This window comes from Bombus fervidus, chromosome 12 (genome assembly GCF_041682495.2).
Source record: "Bombus fervidus isolate BK054 chromosome 12, iyBomFerv1, whole genome shotgun sequence".
NCBI classification, from domain to species: Eukaryota; Metazoa; Arthropoda; class Insecta; order Hymenoptera; family Apidae; genus Bombus; species Bombus fervidus.
The window spans coordinates 4,717,388-4,738,391 of record NC_091528.1 but is presented as its reverse complement, the minus strand read 5'-3'; the positions used below and the strand labels follow the sequence as shown (position 1 = coordinate 4,738,391).

Below are 21,004 nucleotides of genomic sequence, written 5' to 3'. Positions count from 1 at the left end.
ATTTCTCTTTTTCCGTTACTCTTCTCACTTTCCATTAGTGTTGAAGAGTAAATAGGGCGAGTCTATTGAGTCGCCCACTCTTATTGGATCGTCCTATCAAATCTTCCTTGAACAATTGCTTTCGCATTACCAACAACGCCTATAGATTTGTCCTTGCAGAAGACAAGTGACGGTACAATAGGAAACAGAAAAATCTAATACATACTTCATGGTATATGAACATCAGAAGAGCGCATCAAACAGTATATTAGAATAGGATAAGGTCGACTTATTTAGGTCAGGAGGATACTTGAGTCAATTTGAGTCAAACTAAGCCTTGTAATTCGACAAATTCGGTTATGAATAGACTTTTAAGCGATCTACATTTGAAAACAGATTACATATTTAACTCGTTATTAGCGGTGTGATAAATAGCGAAATATATTGTATACATTAATAGCTCTATGGCCATAACTTTCTATGAGAATATAACTTGTACATAACAAAAGGGAAATTTAACTAACGTTAATATTCGCTGTTACATAATGATTATCATAATTGTGTAGCATGTGTACATAACTATATTTCTGCAAGTAACTTTATCGTTCATTTTACTAGTTTTTACATAATACTTTCTTGTTGATGGAAATAAGATAAATTCAAGATTTAATTTGATGATGTTGAAGCTTTAAGTGATTTAAATAACTCTACCTCATTATATGATTGAAAGTCTCGAAAATCTACTTCACCGGCACCTGCACAGTATATTCAAAGCCACGAAATCTTGGAATTTTCTTTGGAGAGCATCCAGCTCGAAATGACATTGACTTCTACACCATACGTTGCGCAAAATCTGTTATATAATCATAAATAAATGAAGAGATGATTTCACATAGGGATATGCATCATAAATGTGAAGTAAATTTTTGTACAAAGGTCAAGGTTGAAATTACATTGTAATTTAGTCAATCAGTTCAGAAACTCAAGAATTGTGGGATAAAAAAAACTTTTCAGATAAAACAAAACATTCTATAACGTCTGATAATTATCAAAAACAGTTATAAGGTTATTTTATTTAATTGTAATTTCTTTTTAATTAAATTTAATTGAAGTAATTAGCACATCTACCCTTTAAAAAGTTTCTGGAAGTTTATACAGATCACAGAATATTAGAATATTTTCACTGAAAAAAATATGGTTATAGACTTCGTTGGACGTGCTCAAGCATTCTATAGTAATGGAATTTTCGCTGTGAGTGTTCCTAGGCCAAGAGAAAGGATTTTTCCTATAACCCATTACATAACAAGCAGTGAAATAATGTGTAAAGTTACGTAAACGTACCATTATTGAAAAATGCAGATAACGTACTTATGTGATGCTTCGTCAAAGTACAAAGTTTACGAAGTCCATAAAAGATATACATATATATCATACGGTCACATATACTTCAATGTCCTTAAACTTTATAAAATAACAGAATCTAGCTGAAAGAAGAAATAAGTCTTTCAAAAGCCAAGCTTCTATCGACTTTAGCTTTTGTTAATTGCTCAATTTCACGATTAATCTTCAATTTTTAAAAGAACAAATGATTTATTACCGTAAGATTGTTTATCGCAAAAGATGGTATAAACCATAGCAAATTTCAGAGAAAATTAAAAAGAATATTATTCGTAATATTATCAGTTTCCTTTATTTTCATTTTTGGAGTTAACGTGGTTTCTGAGAGACGTAGGTGAGATGTTATGTTAATACAACTTCAGCCCTTAATGGATCACTGCAATAATCCACAAGAAAAAGGGGGGGGGGTAGAAATCAACCTTTACGTAGTTTTCTTATTTACGATATTCTAATTAAACCATTTTCCAGAAATAGGCAAGTATCTACATTGGATTGTTATTGCTCCTCTGGCCGGTAGAGACCTTAAGAATTTATTAAAGAGCAGACCACGATGACATTAGCCGCAGTTGAGTTAGCTGATTCAACAAAGTTACCGTTAACAACTGTGGTCAAACGCAGGGACGAAGACTCTTCCAATTTTAGACGAGCGTATAAATTGCGATATCCATCCCGTCGTCCCACTCTTTGTGTTTCCTCGAGCACAGCTGGCGCACGATAGTAAGAGGATGATCCATCCACGTGGATCGCCCACATGAGTCAGGTATCGTGGCCCGTGGTTAATTGTTCCCGCGTCTCAGTACGCGAAGGATGTTAGCGCGATCGAGTTCTGCGTTAGTACTATCTCCTCTCTGCCCCTCGCAACCTACTTTTTTCACAGTTTCTCTATCATTACGTTTCCTCGTGGACTTTTTTTTCGCTCCAGTTCGATATTTCCAAAAGTGAACAAATTGTCGTGAAACTTTTATTATTTAGTCGGTTGTAAAGTAATCGGAGGTGATATTGTAAAGTGGAGGTCATTTAATTTATTATTAAAGTAGTTTAAATAAAATTTTTTTCACTTTGATGCGGGTGTTTTAAACGTGTTCGATATTTTCAAAAATAAATGAGCGTGTAATTTGGCAATTTAGTTAACTGTAAAGTGGGATCATTTAGATTATCGCACAAGAAATTTGAATTATGTATTCTTCATTTTAATACGATTGTTTTAATCACGTTGGATATTTCTAAAAGTGAACGAACTTTTTGCGTAACTTCGTTTATTTGTATTTCTTTTAATAGTGATTTAAATCACGTGTTCTTCATTTGAAAGTGTTTGATATTTCCAAAAGTGAATGAGTTGATCATAAAAGTGCTTGAAATTATATCGATGTGTGTTTCAATTTTGATTATCGTTTATATACGTGACAATGGTGCTTTTGCGTAATTCCTTATCACATGGATCTAGTTTTATTGTATATTATCGATCTATCTATCGAATTTTCCTGTGATTAAATGAAAGTGGTTTTATTTCTTGCGTCATAAGTTTGGATTTATGCATCATTTTAGCAAAGTTGTTTGATAAGTATGTTACACTTGTTATCGAGGCATAGTAAAAGCGTGTGTTTCAGTGATTATTCGCTAATTGGGAAAGATTAGTCGGTTGTTCGAGCAGCTGATAGCTTCGACGTAATCATTTATTTATCTGGAGATCCTTTGCTTTTTCGCCGAATCCTTTCATTTGTATTAGAGCAAATTAGTTCCGTATTACCGCTGCTACTTTTTTATTTAACTTAGCCATGAAACACGTGCCCTTGTTATCTTTATATCGTATCTCTAGTTTTGGATATCTTAAAAATATTGACTTGTCATAAATAGACCGCTGGTATTTATGCAAATACATATCTTCATGAACATACTTGAAAAGATAGATACTATATATAAAATTGTGTTACCTATTAAATATTAGATAAAACACTATACTTTGTATATTTTATACATTTTTTCATTTCATGCGCGTTCTGTGTTCTTTTGCACCTTTACATTTCCCACAAATGTCCAAAAATCCCCACTTTCCACTCGTATGTTTTTCCATATATTCACCTAATTAATATAATAGATTTTGATCATGTTCCTACTATTCGCAAGCAACTTTCAAGTAAGCAGTGCTCGGTTCACTATGACGACTTTTCGCCTTGTGGATGCTAATAAATCGCGATCCAACGACGAATAATTCAGTGTGCGTTCGACTGTCGTCACAGTTCACTTGAAGCGAAGGTGCTCCGAAGGTTTTTGAAAATCGGCTGTGTAAAATCTTTTATCGATCGTCTCTCATCACGCAGTGAATTTTTTCACCGAACGGAATATCGCCCTTTACGGAACGTTTGAACGATCGTGGACTACGTTTTCGAAAAGTTTGCAAAATCGAAATAAACGTCGCACGAAAGTTATTGAAGAACGTTGAACAATAACTGTATCATGGATGGTGCGGTCGCTGGAAAATCAATCGGTGGAAAATTATCATTGAAAAGAGAAAACGTTTTTAAGACTCTTTTAAACGTTTCGAGTTTTGGCATTAAGGTGACGAAAATGCTACGCGTGTTTATTTATAGCGAACATCGATTCATCGTTTGTGGTGTTTGAGTTTGCAAGTGGATAGACGTTGCATTGGTGGAAAATGAATGATCCATTGATATTCGCATTCGGATCAAAAAGGATCGATCGAAATGTACGCGTGTTCACGTCCTATGTACATACGTTTTGAAAGCTTCGATAATCGTTGTATTCATAGCGAAGCTCTTTTGTCTACGAAGATTGTCAGAGCATTCGAACGAATTTTTATTCTATAATTCACCAGAGAAACTAATTTAACAGACGGTGCGGAAGAAACGCGTATTTTAATTCGATCGGCTTTGATGCGCGAAATAATTTTGTGAAGTATTTTATTATCCTCTGTTCGTTATTTACTCGCCCGCAAGGAAAATTTGTATTACGTTATTTAAAAAAGATTGATAACACAAGTGAAAGTTTACGAGTTTTTGGATATAATACTGCTTCGAAACTCAATAAAACAAAATTGATTTAAAAATCTTCGATCGGGCGAGTTCAAGTATATTCAAGTAAAGGATTAACCAGATAAAGGAACATCTTCCTCTGAAAGCAAAATTTTTCTGAAAGGTTTCGCGAGCCTCCGTATACAGTGGCTAGAAAATATTTGCACATACCCTCATTTTCCAATGAAACGATTTTTTTTATAAGATTCTATACATTTAATTTTCACTACTAAGTTTCAGTACTAAATTTTTGTAATTATATGAAAGTATACTCCTAAACTATTAATGTATTGATTAATAATTAATTAGTATCCAAACGTTATAATATATATAATGTTGAGCAAATACTCTTCGTAGCCATTGTATAAATATTGAAGCGTAATCGACAATTCTTATCATAGCGAGATATAATAAATCAAAGAATATCTCAATACATCATTCATTTTTTAACCACCGAGTAAACCTCGATTGTCCATTTGGGACGAAAGTTTTACAGTGTCCCTAGCCAATGTTGTCGAGCCTAATTATTCAAAATGGAAGAATACTAAGTACAGTTAATTGTCCTTCAGACTCGCTATATAGAAGATTATAAAAGTTGCTATTAACATGTTTTCGAAGAGCGTAGAGCGTTTGTTACCTCGACTCGAATCGCAATTCACTGCTCGAAACAACCGATGATTCAGAGATACAGTTAATAGGAAACGATAGCGAACATGTTTTTCCACAGTGGTTTTTAAACCGTGTAGTTAACGAAGATAATCGGACACTTTTGCATTTACAGAAATAGAGAACACGCGGATGAACTACGATCGATAGACGAAGATAAAGTTTCTGTCTATTATGTTTAATATTTTATTGGGAAACATTTAGATTATTTTCTTCTAGAAAAATATCTATCAATTTTACATTGTTAATACGAGTGTACAAGTTACTCTTTTCTGTACGTAGTTAATTTTTGTTTAGTATTTTATCATTTAGTTTAGTATTATTTTAAATGCAACTGAAAGGTATTTATTAAGGTTAAAGAGGATAATTATTTTTCAGTTTTATTTGGCTGAAATATGTTCGTGATAATTAAATAAAACAAATAACGTAAGAAATTATTACTATGAACGAGTATTATGAAATATTTGAGGCAAGTAATATGTATTTAACTGTGCTATCTTTATACCTTTTGAAATTATATTTGTATTATTAAATAGGAAGTAAATATATGTACATACATACTTACCTATACATACGTACGTGCTAGCATCTCTTAAGCGATAAATATAGAAAAAATTATCGAGGAAGATATAGTTATGTAAACAAGTAGATGAAAATCATAAAAAGTCAATAAAGAAATAAGTTCGCTTCATTCAGGGGAAAATTAATTTTACAATTATCGAGAAAAGTCACGTAGCCATCTAGAAAAGTATAAGTCATAAAAAAAATAAGGATTAATGAAAGAACAAATCTATCATAATTTTCCAAGCGTACGTAAAGAAATTTTCCCTCGAAAAACGTAAATAAAATAGAAACAGATTACAAGAACAGGCTTCACATTGAGCCAATAGTGTTACGTTCACTTATATCTTTCTTTATATCTCTGTTTTATCAAACACTCGAAAAAAGAGTATGATCGCGAGATAATTGGAAAATTATCCGATAACGGTAGATTATATTATCGATGAAATCGAGGCTCGCGTATCGCTTGCACTCTCTTTTCTCTCTGTAAGAAGATATTTCAGTGAAAGTGCAGGACTTGGTCGCGTACCCGATCAGCTGACCCATTGATTTCCTCTAGAGCGTTCCACGGTTTATTATTACGCTATTCGGTATCGCAGTCTCCTCTTTTGATAAGTGCGCGTGGTAAAAAATGTTAAAGATAGAAGTGACTTTCTAAATCTTGCTGTTAATTCGAATATGTATTACCAAGATAAAAACAAAAATACCTGAGATTATTTGGGATGATTTGATGATCAACGATAATTTTATTTGATGTTCTACTCTTAGAAGTCTTTTATTGACAATTTCTATAGGGTGAGAACAAAATTTTGCAAATATAATTGTGCGAAATTGAAGTTAAATTAACTCCATTGAGGATAGCTGATTGCTTTCTGAGAAATTAATTAAAGATAGAAGAAAAGCTGTGCATCTTTTCTGTTATTTGTAAATTTAATTTACCGACCAAGGGGTAATTAAATGTTCAATGAGGTATTGAAAATAAAGGAGAATGATGTCTGATAACTTTATATCGTTGCATTTATGGACAGAAATGTTTATCTTTATGATTACACTCGGTAGAGAAATTCCTTAGAAATATTCTTAAATGTGGAACACGTTTCTTGACTTGAATTACGAATTCGAGTTAATAACTTAATTGAAAAAAATGTAAAGTAAATGTAATGTAAATGTAACGATGCATTGAAGGGCAAGAAATCTGTGAAAAGATGAATTATTACGTCGAAAACATCAGCAATTCTTCCTGGATTAATAAATTGAAAAAGTACTTTGGATTCGAATTTCTCATCCAAATGTTGGTTCGACATTTCGCATATATTCGTCAAAGTACCCATTGCATGTGAAATTATTACGTAATGAACAGGAAAGAGAAAGAAAGCTAGTCATTCTATTTAATAAAATTGCTTGTCCGTGAAGCGTGTTATCCAACAACGAAACACTTCTGCCGTTCTTAGTCCATTAACTGGATCTTTTCTCAAGCAGAAACTCGTTTCCTTCAAAGAGTTAGACAATTTAAAGATGATTGCCTATATTTGTGATATTGATTTAATTACAAAAATTAAAAATTTCATGCGAAGTTTAAGAAAAGGAAAATTTTCATAACAATTTATATGGAAAATTGCATGCTCTAGAAATAGTTTCACTCTAATAATTTCTATTGCAGTAGAACCTCCTTTATTGGAACGAAATTTTAATTACTGTCCGATTAAATAAATTACAGCTAATTGATTCCATTTAATTTCACCTTGAATTTCCGTTGTATGAACTCGTTTTGTTCCTCGATAGATTCAAATAAACTGAGTTCTGCTGTATAATAATCTCTAGTATGGTAACGATAATTTTCTATAAAAATTATGGATTAGCACGTAGCAATATCTTTCCCAATTAACAAGTTAAATAAAAGTTGTCCGAAGCTATTGACAGTAACAATGTCTCTTTTATCGTCTAGAATATAAGCTTTGAACAATTATTTGATAGCACGCGAAACTTCTGTGATTAAAAATTCGCGAGTGATACCAAGGAATCTATTCAATGAACGATCAGTTAACAACAAGGACTCGTATCGATAAGTTCGGATAAAGGAAAGTGAAAATGTCACACCTTCGATTGAAAAGTCGGAAAAGTTCGAATGAATCACCGCCGAATAAGAGCTCGAAGCTGGTCTCGTCCCATGGAGAGTATCGAAGGCTTCAGTTCACTTTACTGAAGGGTCATTTGGAACATCGTTTCCACGAGGTAATGAAACTCCAGAGAAAAGGACTTCAAAGATATTTATGAGATACGTTAGAATAAATTATTGACTGCGGAGTGTCTTTAGTATTTTACAGGAAGAGATTTATTATTTATTTTATAAAATCGAAGTGATAAAGAAGACTCGATGGATTTTTTTGTTTCCTCGATTTTCACCGTGGTTTTGAACAGAAAAATTTACGAGAAAAATTTTCTACGACTATTACAGATTTTCTATAAAACGCTGGTGATACTGTAATTTGAATTCATTTAAGATATAGTCGTTTATAGGGAGAAAAATTCCTCGTTTTGTAATTTCCAAAGAAATTCGAAAAATATTTATAGAAAATAATATATAGAATGATAGATTTGGGAATTAGTCAAATAGAAGTCTGTAAAGAATTTTGATCCAAGAATTAATTTAAAGATGTTTCAGTATCTGTATGCAGTCATTCTTCTTTTTCTGAGAAACTTCTATTTGTTCGGAAAGTCGAATAATTAAGATCAATTCGAGGCATTATTGCTCTATATAGTTTGATAATGGGGAATTTGGTACCTCTTGAAATAGCCACTTCATTATAAAGCGAGCCACCCTGAGACACCGAGATTTTTTGAGCGCGGGCGACATGGCCAGAAATAAATTTGGCCGCTTTGCCTCCTTTCTTGCTGTCCTCTTCGTGGCTTACGTTGTCTAATTAAGCTCCTGAATTCGCGAGAACCTTCTGTTTGATTTTGCATTTCCGTCGAAAATCATTTTCATTCACGACCCCGAATCTTTCTAAGAAATTCAATTGAGAGATACAGTGGCTACAAAAGTATCGGTATATCCTTTATTTTCCAATGAAGCTTTTTTTTAATCACGTTCTATATTTTGTTTCTATAATATTAAATTTTTATAGTCATAGAAAGATACTTCAAAATTTAATATACATAATTAATTGATCATTATTAATTAATGTATAGATGTTATGCTACGACGTTATAGCGTGCAAATACTTTTTGTAGCTATACACTATATATCCATAAATATGTTTTTATCATTCAAATCTTTTTGTAAATCTTTATAGATTTACTATTGACGCTACAAATTTATAGCTATACTAATATTACAATAAATAACGGTTTTAATCGATCGTTCTATTTCTTAATAGAGAAATTGTGATTATAATATGGAGACAGTAGTCGTATTTCACTCTGTTACAACTATATAAATATTTAAATGTTACCTGGCAATCAGTCATTCTCAGATATTCAATTCCAAGATCGGTACATTTTCGTTTAAGTTTTCCGAATCTTATATATGAATGTCCAATGATATAAACAGGATACGTCCAACGTTACACGAATAATAATCAAGAGCGTACGATTAAGCTTGGATTTTCACAGCATATGACACGCTTGTGTCATACGTTTGACAAGTAGACTAGAATTCGATCAATACCATCCGATGCGGATATTTCGTGACTAAGAACAATGGTTTTTAGAATAGATTGTCATGCATCAGACTACGTTCCAAGGAATTCTTGGAAATCATGATTGGAAAATATTTATACTTTTCTTGTACGTTGTTCTTATTTAATTTATCTTAGATCCATGTTAAAAAAGTTGTACGTGATTATAGTCTCAAGTCAGATAGTTTTAAATAAACAGGCATAGACTATGAAAATAACAGAGATCTATCAGGAAGATATTAGTTTGTTTTTAATAGTATCTATATATATGTGTGTGTTACTATCTAATCTAAGTTTCTCAGCCATCCACATAGATCAAAAAGGAACACCACATATAGCAACACTAACCCACACCGCATAAACCCAACAGCTTATTTTACACCAATCAAATTTCTCCACGTAGTCTTTATTCTACGTTATATGTAATCCTGATGAATCCAAATAACCATTCAGAAATAGCTTAAATATAGAGCAGATTTAATCATATGCCACTTCCTGTGTCTTACTAATTTACCCTGCTATTTGTCTATCTCAATTACTCAATCCTGTCCAATTCTAACCGTGGGCCAATGTTCTAACATTTCAATAAAATCTAAGTCAATTTACAAGAATTTATAAATGTGTAGCATTTACAGCTCATGCAATTACTTGAATACTTATTCTAGAAAATTTATATATATGTGTACAGTGTTGCGAATAATTATGTACTCAAACACTGAATTATTTCTCCAATATCTGTAAGAAATCGCTGATCATGCCTGGATATATTAAGTGAAATTATTTTTGTAAGGTATGCCGTAGGATACCAGGAAATGTTATATGGTGAATTATTGCCTTTTATAACTGAAATCTTTCAACGAGACAACGCTGTTATTTATACAACCACCACTAGGAAAAAGTGCTTTTAAGATTATAGGATTGTTAGCATGGCTAGCGTTAAGTCCTGATCCGAATCCGATCGAGAAGTTATGGGGAATTTTAAGAAGAAAAATTTGCGATCAGGAGAAGCCTTCTATAGAAAATATCATTGGACTTAAAAAAAGAATAAAATTCGTGTGGGCGGATACTCAAAGCGAAACTTTAAATAAGTTAATAAATATTGTATCTAACAGAATAATAGAAGTAATCAAAAATAAAGACAAACCCACTTAGTATTGAACAAAAACGTAACTAAATTAACATTGAATTTATATTTTTTCACAACCGAAAGTACAATTTTAAGAGGAAATTTTATTTTTCCAGACTGTGAAAGAAGGAAATATTTACTTGTTGTATCTTGAGTTTTGTTTTATTTTATAATATGAAATTATATAAACGATTTTGTCAATTGTTGTTTTAATATTGTGAAAAATATATAAATAGAGTTAAGTGTTTATAATTATTCACGGCACTGTACATCGTATGTGTTATATAAAACATTTTTGAAATTCCATCAGCATTGTAATGAGACTGTCACGATTGATGTATTGATATTGATTGATGTGAATGGTATTTACTGCAAACATATATTTAGTGAAAAATTAATATACAGTATGAGAAGTCACCTTGAGCATAATAATAACTTGATAATAAATTAAATATCGTTTTATTGAAATTTACTGGTATAATACATAACTTATTCTTTAAATTCTGATGCTTGTTACTACTTTTCTAATCTGTATAAAATATATACTTGCATCAAACATCTTGTATTTTCTACATATATTTTCAAACGGGTTCCAAACGTTACCAATATAATCATGATAATCGAGTCTCATTACAGTGTTAATGAAATTTCAAAATGTTCCAAATAACACAAAATATATTCGTATTAATAATAAGGTGTCTACAAGTATTCGAATACTTTCATCTTCGAATTTTCTTTCTTGATCAATCATCATCATTTCATTCTTCAATTCACGATTTAATATCGTCTACAGGTGATCAAATACTTTCATTATCTTGTATATAGCTTCAAATCTTCCATCGCGATCAATCATCATCATTCCTTTCTTCGACAACGATTCAATATCGTCTACAGACGGTCAAATACTTTCATGATCTTGTATACAGCTACCTTCTCGATCCAACCATCATCATTGCTTTCTTGAACAACAATTCAATATCGTCGATCATCTTCCTATGTGCTAGAATTTTACACGTTAGAGGGGCACGACTATTTTCGTTTACCTTCGACAGTGTGCCAATACACGAAGAACACTGGGTGCGACAGTGATTTATCATCTCGATTCCCTCGAAGATTGAATTGTGTGCCAGAAAAGTCGAACTTTAACTTCCTCTTTGGAGCACAAAGGGGTTGTGAAGTCGCTGCCAGAGGGAAGATTCACAGTCGACGTGTTCGTCGATTATCGTAGGATTAATCTCAACGCACAATGCCGTCTGTCATTCACGTGTCAAAGCTCCAAGGATTCTCTCGAGTAATTTTTTTCACGATCAATTTAACGCTTGGATAATTCGAAATTCTAGGAAGAATTAAAAATTACGTTCGTAATTATGTTGCCACTATGATACTATAGTTGATATTCTACCTTGTAGATGTTTATATTAGTAAACAATTTTGATGATATTTATAGATATAATCGCGTGTGTTTTTAATAAATATCAAGCTCTTCTTATTGATCCAGTGGATGTCAAAGAAAATGATGGACATCGGTCATCATTTATACGCCAGTGTTTAGTTGGTTTTGCTCGTAATCGAATCAGTCTTTTCATTTTTAGTGTTGCAAAATGGTGTATTGTATAAATAGTGTATGGTGAATCATTAACGATAATCGTTTAACTATTAGCGAACGATAATAAACGAGTGATCATAGCATAGCAATATGATGCCAAAAATGCTTTTACGAGATACCTATCGGTTGTGAATGTCATTGGGTGCCAGGACGAATTATTTTACCCAACCTGATCTCAAGCAGCTATTTTTATAGCTATAATGAAATGTACAGTCTTTCTCCTAAGTCTAATTTTGATTAAATACCTCTGCAGGACAATGAATCTCATTTATCAATTTTGTAGCTTAGGATCAGATGATATTAGGGTACCATAATATTATTGAAGATATGTAACACATTAAAAACATTTACATAAATCCTATGCATCAGAGAAATATTTAGAATTTAATGCTGGAAATTGTAATACGAAATGCATGATCAAATCACGGATATGTAACATTCATATTCATAGACAGAAGTTTTTAAAATTTAATACTGAAAACTGTAACACAAAATTTATGATCAATCACAAACATGAGACATTCATATTCACGCATAGAATTATATCATTATCGCGCTTACTCTTTCATTCGATATTCCACGAATCAATTTCGTTTGGATATTAGTTATTTTTTACTTGATATCATATCTATTACGAACGACTACATTTTTATCGCGGAATTATCAGTAACAGTTGCCACAAGGTAACGATAATTGACCATTTATTTGATTCACTTAGGTTTTTAAAATTATTTTTCAGTAAGCGATAAGATGCGATGCTCTTGCATCGTGCCAAGTAAAATTTCTATTTATTGTAATTCGCCTGCGGACTTTCATGTGTTCACGCTAATTTTAAACAACTTAATGTACATAATCTGTAGGAATATATAAAATATCCAGAAATTGGAACCTGTTATATTTGTCGATGTTATATTATATATGATATATGTTATATTATATTTGGATGAAACAATTTTTATATAGGTCTTTTTTTTATATAGCTTTAATTATATTTGTAAAAATATCAGTTTGCATAAACATCCGCATGTTTCGCTCTATGAATATAAATTTCCTAAAATACTTGGCTCTTTAAATATAAATTAAATTAATTGACGGCGCCGAAACCGTTATCATTTTTATCATATCCAATTGTTATTTACTTAATCTTACGACAAAAGATTGCATGAAAAGAAACTTTTTCTTTTTCTGTCGAAGAATTGCGACAAAATAAGAAATAGAAAAATATCTTCTCTTAGGATGAATTTGAAAATATGATATCGACGAGTGGAAGATTTTTTAATTGAGAAAAAAATACCAATAGCATGATTTGTTTCGTATTACGAAATACTTTCGATGGTACAACACGTTGTCGATAAGATAAGATCAATAATTGTCTCTGTTTATACGTATAGAACAGTATGATAAGTGTCGTGCAGAGTGTACAAGGTATGAAATATTGCTGTACCTCGTAAAAACAATATTAAATGGTCAGTTCGATCGGTGATTAATCGTGATCGATCGAGCTAACTCGTGGCTTCAGTTTGAGCGATTAAAGATTTTTTTTAAGTGCTCGAAAAACGAGTGACGATCGGTGGAAACTAGTGAATTACGCGTCGAAGTAATAAACTACGTGTTAGCTACAATTTTCTGCTGGAAAACACCGGTAACTCCATTAAGTTTGTGTAACGAGTAACAGAGGCAACGATCCAACAACTCGTGTACAGCGATCGGTCAAACAAAATCTAAGTTGAATGTAACGGGAGCAGAACATGGATATGAGAACACATCAACGATATAATGAGAAAAATATCATGCTGTAGTTCACTGATTCGTATTAAATTTAGAATTATAATGTTTTTCACCAGAGAAGTCAGTGTCGATTAATTAAAATAGAAGAATATTAAAATTTAGAAGGAAAAAGAATCATTACGTTCTTTTATAACAAGGAGAATTTTTATATTAAATCTTTTATAAGAAGCAAAAAGAAATTTTTTACCAAAACCAAAGTCAAATGCTTTCTACCAAAATCCCACAAAATAAAATTGATTTCTGTGGATAATAGAGATCATAAAACCAGCAAATAGCATAAAACAAGAGTTTTCCATAAAAAGGAGAAAATTTAAATGAATCATAAGTGAAACAAGAGATTTTATATCAAATTCAAATTCTAATATCTCTTAACCAAATGTTCGATATCCAATTTTTACAAAATAATACCAATTTCTCTAGATAGTAGAGAAAGTAAAATTACCAAATAGGAAAAAAAATCCTCACATCAAGAAATCAAAGATCTTTAAAAAAAGCTTATATAAGAAGATAAGTGAATCTTACCTCAACACTCTATGTTGAATTTTCACTATAATAATACAGAATTCCTACAGAAAATACAGAAGACAATTTTCTCGAACAATTATACACATTTTAAAACGCAGCTAAGGATCAACATACTTTCTCGAAGATTTGATTTAACACAAATTCTCACAGAAAATATAGAGGGCTATTATCTCGAAGAATTAAACACACTTTTGAAACGCAGTTGAAGATCGACATTTCCCCTCGAAGATTCGGTTCGTTGTATATCTCCGGCATTATTTGTTCTATTTGCTTCTCGAATACTTTTCATAGATATGAAGAACGAAATGATGAGGGGCAATGAACGTCTACTCGAGCAGAGCTTTCGTTTGGTATCGTTGCTTCCAGATATATTCCTTAGGAGCTGTCTCGATAAGATCATCTGAAAATTGGCTGAAATTAGACTGTTCAAATAAAACGAAGATTATGGTATAAATATTGGTACTTATCGCTGCAAGTTAACTGGCTGACTCTTAATTAACCAACATACTTTGGATCAATTCGTGTTGATTTGTGCACCAGCTTGGCCTATATAAGAATATCGTGGAAGAAACTGTGAATTCTTGTAAAAACTTTTATCAAAACACGAAGTTTTTCCAACAGTGGTAACTCGAGATTGAAACTTTGACCTTTTGATTTTTAATTGGAATCTCCCAAAAATTCTCTGTAGAAATAAACTTCATTTTCTGTTTTGCTTTTTATCGGTGATTGATTGGAATAAAATAGAGTGAATTTGTTGCGTAAAAGTATTTTTACCGTTGACGTAAGTACGTTTAGCTCTTTGTTGTTCCGTTGGAAGACGTGATAAATTGTACTAACGAGAAATAAATCACTGGAATTGTGTAATTCGCGACACGTGCGAAACATTCCGTAAACATAAACGTCGGATTCGTGACTAATTTTCTTGTTTGTGAAAGAATGCACGTGGCCCGAGTGTCACACGAAAGGTATTATTGGTTTTTCGTTGGTTCTAAAGAAGAACTTGAAAAAGATAAATTTTTATAAGAACCTTCGGCAGTGAAAATGCCAGAAGAAATTGCTTTTTAACGGATCATACAGGAAGACTTAAAAGAGAATATTTTTTTATAAAATTCTTTTATGACAGAAGTATCTGAATAAAACCGGATTTTTGTTAACTGTAGAGGAAAACTTTGAGAGAAGAATATTTTTAATGGAAAGTTTTGGTGGTATCAAAATAAAGTTGGTTTTTTTAAATGAAAACTTTGATGATATCAGAATTAGATCGATGGAAAACCAGAACAGAATGACAAAATACAGAAACACGTAAAAATTATTAAATTATCTAAAATTAAAAGTAAAGGAGAAGAAGCCAAATTTGGAGAAAATGGAAATAAATTTTGCAGAGTGGATCGAGCTACAAAATTAAAAGAGTACAGTAGTGCGAAACGACGAGTGATTCAGTGTTTCAACAATGACTTCATCAACCTAGTATTGATTATTATTGTTGGAATATGAGAGTATTTCTCGATATTGACCTGGTTTCGATGGAATACGTAAATGAGAGGAGTAACTTATTAGGTTCTAATCGAGAAAATGCAGCATCCTTTCCATCTCTGGTGCCACAGGGATTGGCTCACAGTTACGGATCTCTTTCATCTTGCCAACAAGTGATACATTCGATCTGGAACAGAAGCAAACAGGTACAGACAGAACTTGGATAAAATGCAATTTAATTAATAAGTAAATAGCGTTAATTGTTTCATTAACTTTATCGATCTTTTAAAGAAAAGACTGTTCTTTCTATATTATAATACATGTACTACATCAATAATGCAACTGTAATAAAAATTTCTAGTTGCAAGATGTGTTTTCGGGAAAATATTAACAAGCGCAGAATATTTATATTGAAATTTTTCTATTTGATATTATTCTAAATATTCGTAGGAAAATTTGCGAAATCTTACAACACAGCGTAAAATTATTATTTTACTACAACACATTAATAATCTTTTTGTAAATAAAATAATTTAATTTACATTTCGAGAACTAAATATTTTGAAAAATTTGTATTTCCAAGATCGAGTATTTTAGGAAATTTATATCTAAGGAGGGAACAATGCGGTCGTTTATACAAATTCACAGTTTTGTAGCAAGGACAAGAAAATTTTGTAAAGATGAAATAAAAAATGATCGAATTATGTTTTATATTTAATGAAATATAAAATGCTAGATATTAGTTGGCAATTGCATTAATAATTTATCAATTAGAAATTGAAGTCTAAAATTCAATTCTGGTCAACTTTTATTGATATTAAACTGGCAAATTTCAATCAATTCTAACCAAGAAGATTTCAAAGATTGTCTGCGATCTCTGCCAAAATTTTAAGAGATAAATATCGTATCTTACGTCCTTTATTTATATCCACTTTATAGGTTGAATATTATGCTTGCTTCATAACTGTGAGAAACCCACAGGTGGGTTAGATTGAATTAAATGAAAGTATTTTGTCGGTTTGTCCGTTTGCCTGGTTATCGTGCCAACATTTTTCAACGTGACTCGAAAGATAAATGATACACGCAACAGAGTCTTTAAAGATATGTTTTCCTTACACCTTGAATCGCATTTGATCACTTCAATGAACATGATATATTCGTCTATGAATTTAGAACGATTAATTGCAAGATATACCTATCGAAGTTGTATTAAATTGCAGCTATACAAATTTTCACGAACTGTTAATAAACCTAAACTAACTGATTATATAATGGATAGATAAACGAATAATGAAGATTAAAGTAGTTTGAGGATTACGTATGCTCGCGTGTTTAAATGTTTGCAGCTAGATGTTCTATTATTCCGATAAATGCAACCAAGTATTTATCCTCATGGCTCACTAGTCGATGACGTTCGAATATTTTAATTCTTCGTAACTTCTAGAGTTCTTCTGGTCGATTCACAATCGATTAGAAGAAACGCGAATAAATAATTTATTTATGACATCTGTTACTGGGAATGTATACATCAAATCGATCGTATCTTTATTAAAATAGATGATAATAGTCACTTTTTTCTTTAACTAAATTATTTTAACTTAGTGTGGATTATCTGAAAGTTATATAAATCAAAGAATTTAATAGACATAGTAGTATATTTAGTAATATATAATTTCATTGTACTTATAGATATTCTTTTATCTTAATTAAAACTCCAGTTATCACTAAGTATTACGTAATTGCGTAGAGGTTTTAATATAAGTAATTAGTAGTATTAAGTAGAATGTAGAAGAACCGGCACTGTCTGACTAAGTACTGTCTGACACTACTTCGCACTCTACTATCCATTATACTATAATACGTATTTCAATCATATTATTATTCCATCGTCAGTTTTCATATTTTTCTTCTTTTTCTTCTTTTTCTCCTAGAAGAGGTTAGTCAAAATTTGTATAATATATTCGAACCTTTCATAGCAATCAATTCATTTATAATTGTATTCTTCAAAAGAATATGGAACACAAGACATATCATGTACGAGATCTAAACAGTAAAACCCGACCAATCAAACTTTAATGACCATAACATTTATATATTCTTAAGCTCTTCATAGCAAGAATTTATATATTTATAATTTTATTTATCAAAAGAATAAACAAAAAACAAAACGTATGGAAGACCTGAATACTAGAAATCGATCATCTAATCATCTAGTCGAATGTAGCCATTTAAAAATATTTTTCAAAATTCTTCCATATATTAAGAATGAAATAATAAAACGTCTCTGTTGTCATACCATGTTCAAGGAAGAAGATTGTCGACAAAACGATCGTAGCTCGTTTTCTCCGCTTCTTTTTACAAGCCCTTGCAAACGACTTGTCGGTACACAATTGATTAGTCTCTTGAATGCTTTAATTGGCCCAAGTGCCGCGAGTAGCGCAAGGACGCGCAGTCTTCTCGCCTAGCTCTATCGAGTAAAAACAATTTTCTAGTTAGAAGTCTGCGGAAATATAATTATTAGCGATCTAAAAATTAACCGATTTTAATTTCTAATCATCTTTTTTTCGGAGTTTACATCGTCGGCATACATTAGAAAAACAAAGGCAGTGTGCAATAGTTGCTGCACCTATCGCGGAATGCAAACTGCAAAAGAATTTATGCATTGTTAACAGTGCATCGTCATTATTTAAGCGCGCAAGGCTATATCTTATCGCGAAGTAATAAATTGCACATGGAGATCCATATTGTTTAATTTGTTGCATTGATCTGCCTTTTAATTCTCTTATGTATTTTATGCGCATTTTGTTTCTGATTCGTTCTTTCACCTAAAGGCATTCGTTTAATAATAAAATATAAAGTAATTAATTTTTTTCTTTACAATATAAGTTCTTTGAAGATTTACATTATTATAATTGCGTTGTAACAGAATAGCACTAAGAATTTGAGAAGAAGTTGTCTCCTAATTACTCGTTGTGTAACACGTTTAATCTGCTTTTTAAATTTTTATTATCTATTATAAAATCTATTTGAAAATTTTATTTCAATGTTTATCATTAAATCCGGTTTCCGTTTTTTTCTTCCCATTCTTATTTCCTTTTTTCATTGTGAGATTCACAATTCATAATGCGTTAACGTATAATTCTATAATTTCTCCAAATACAGTAAACAATTTTGAAGTTGTCGATTCACATGGCGTAAAATTATAGAAAAGCAGCTCAAAAATCTACCTGATGATTTTCTGTGTATCTTTTTATATGAGAAAAGATTGTAACATACGAAAAACGTATAAACAAGTTTCAGACTAATTTATCGCGAAAGTCCAATAAACAGCTTAGCTTGCTGTTCGTTTAGTACCATTTTTAAAACACCACAAAGCGATAACATATCCTAAATATAAAAGAAGACGCAGCAATAAGGTATTCCGGAAGATAATAAAATAAGAAAATAATTTATTTGTGACGCATCATTTATTCGTTTACACCGATACTCAATATGTACTTTGATAGTATAATTACATTTGAACAAACCGTACAACACGTGTTCTATATAAATACAAATACCATGCTATTAAATGACGACACTATGTGTTCAAGAATTAAAAAATTCTTTTATGACGAATTATCTATCAATTGCCAACCTGTTCTTTTTCTCCCAAAAATACGATAATTTCTATTATTATATTTATTTTATATGCACAATAAATGGTTATATATTATATTATATATATATATATATATATATATATATATATATATATATATATATATATATATATATATATATATACAGAGTCCGATCGAATCACATGTAAAAGCGGACACGACGTGATTCCTTGTGGATGAATAAGAAAAAAATATAGAATAAAATTTTTTATTCTTGACTTGGTTATCGAGAAAATGGAGTTTGAAAATTTTTTCAAGTGTACTTAATCATCACTGATTCTGGACTGGGCAGGACCAAACAATCGGCAGATTATTTTACATGCAAAAAACGGTCGAAAATGTAGAATAAAATCTTTCCGTCTGAGGCTTTATTTCCATGAAAATAGAGTTTAAACATGTTTAGTTAAGAATCGGCCTAGTACGAGCGTATGTAACTTTCTTCTACAGATTTTTTACAGATTATTCGATCGGTTCCTGTATATTTCTAACGTATTGGAAGTCGATTAAAAATTTATCAGACAAAACATCTATCGGAAGTCTATCGGATCTTTTGAAGATCATAATCTATAAAATTTAGCTAACTATGAAATTTACAGACAATCTTCTTTCTATGATATCTAAATAGGATTAATCTCGATGCCCGTGAACATACACAACTCTTTAATTGTTAACAACTCTAGCCAATATCAACCAATATGTAAATATTAACTCGGAGGAGCTAATTTACAGTTAATATTACCCTAGATTGCACCAAATATTAATCAGAAAGCGCAAACACAAAATCTTCTCATCAGGAACGAAAATCTTCGTTATCGCTTAAACATCAACCTTCCGTTTATCGTAACATAATCAATTGAAATTTACGACGGTCAGTCGTAAGTCGTAAGCCACTAAATCAACTTACCAGTTACGTCATGGTGATGTCTTATGTCCTCAACCTAACGATCATGCGTCATACTACTCTTCCAATAGACTTAGTGATCGTTCCTCCTGGATGTTCTCCAATTACGAGTTCCTCCTTGCTTCGTTTCGCGATAATATCTAATAAACGAGCCATTCACAGGCCAAAGTGGATTATCTTCACATTTCGAAAATTTTAGTACCAAAGCACTCGATTGATATAATTTTATCAATTCCACGGTGTTAATTTGACTCAAATAAACGGCTCAAATATTTGCGAGCTCGTGACGCGCGAACCATAGAAATTCATGAGATCCCTTGGGAACATAAAAATCGGCAAAACTCGGTTTTGCTTCAAATGGCACGGATTTTATTTATGCTTTTTCGAGAGCAAATAGTAAGAATAACGATTTCAATGAAACACAACTGTGGAGAGAGCACACGATGTTACACACGATCTCGCACGATTGTGTACACGACTTTAAAGATCCCACGTCGGATATATAAATGTCGCACGATTTGCCAGACGATGGTCTTAAACGATCTGCTGGCGTCGCAGATCGCACGCGTTCCGCTAGATCTGGCTAGATCCGCGTGCATTAGATATACTTATA

At 31.6% G+C, this 21,004-nt stretch overlaps 1 protein-coding gene and 2 long non-coding RNA genes across 16 annotated transcripts in view; 2 read left to right on the top strand and 1 right to left on the bottom strand.

The window, feature by feature from the left end:
* Positions 1 to 21,004, top strand: part of Arms (Ankyrin repeat-rich membrane spanning) — a 43,850-nt gene that overhangs the window by 5,918 nt on the left and 16,928 nt on the right. Inside the window, exon 1 of one of the 7 annotated variants that reach the window (XM_072014625.1) lies at positions 7,401 to 7,865. The exons of 4 other annotated variants lie outside the window; for them this stretch is intronic. In XM_072014625.1, the coding sequence (XP_071870726.1) occupies positions 7,722 to 7,865 (144 nt within the window). In that variant the 5' untranslated portion in view covers positions 7,401 to 7,721. Of the gene's footprint in view, positions 1 to 7,400; positions 7,866 to 15,845; positions 16,035 to 21,004 lie in introns of those variants that run through there. 2 more of the 7 variants (XM_072014621.1, XM_072014623.1) reach the window with 2 other exon arrangements.
* LOC139993157 (uncharacterized) lies at positions 2,150 to 5,636 on the top strand. The gene is made up of 3 exons (XR_011801311.1): positions 2,150 to 3,042; positions 3,473 to 5,346; positions 5,451 to 5,636. It is a non-coding gene; the product is annotated as an uncharacterized lncRNA (long non-coding RNA).
* Positions 8,668 to 20,925, bottom strand: LOC139993155 (uncharacterized). Of its 8 annotated transcripts, none has more exons than XR_011801308.1 (4): positions 20,395 to 20,533; positions 18,125 to 18,295; positions 17,230 to 17,755; positions 8,668 to 16,015 (listed from the first exon to the last, which is right to left on the bottom strand). It is a non-coding gene; the product is annotated as an uncharacterized lncRNA (long non-coding RNA). The 8 variants fall into 8 exon arrangements; XR_011801304.1 differs by having other exon boundaries at positions 17,230 to 17,746; XR_011801302.1 differs by lacking the exon at positions 17,230 to 17,755 and having other exon boundaries at positions 8,668 to 11,395; positions 11,480 to 16,015.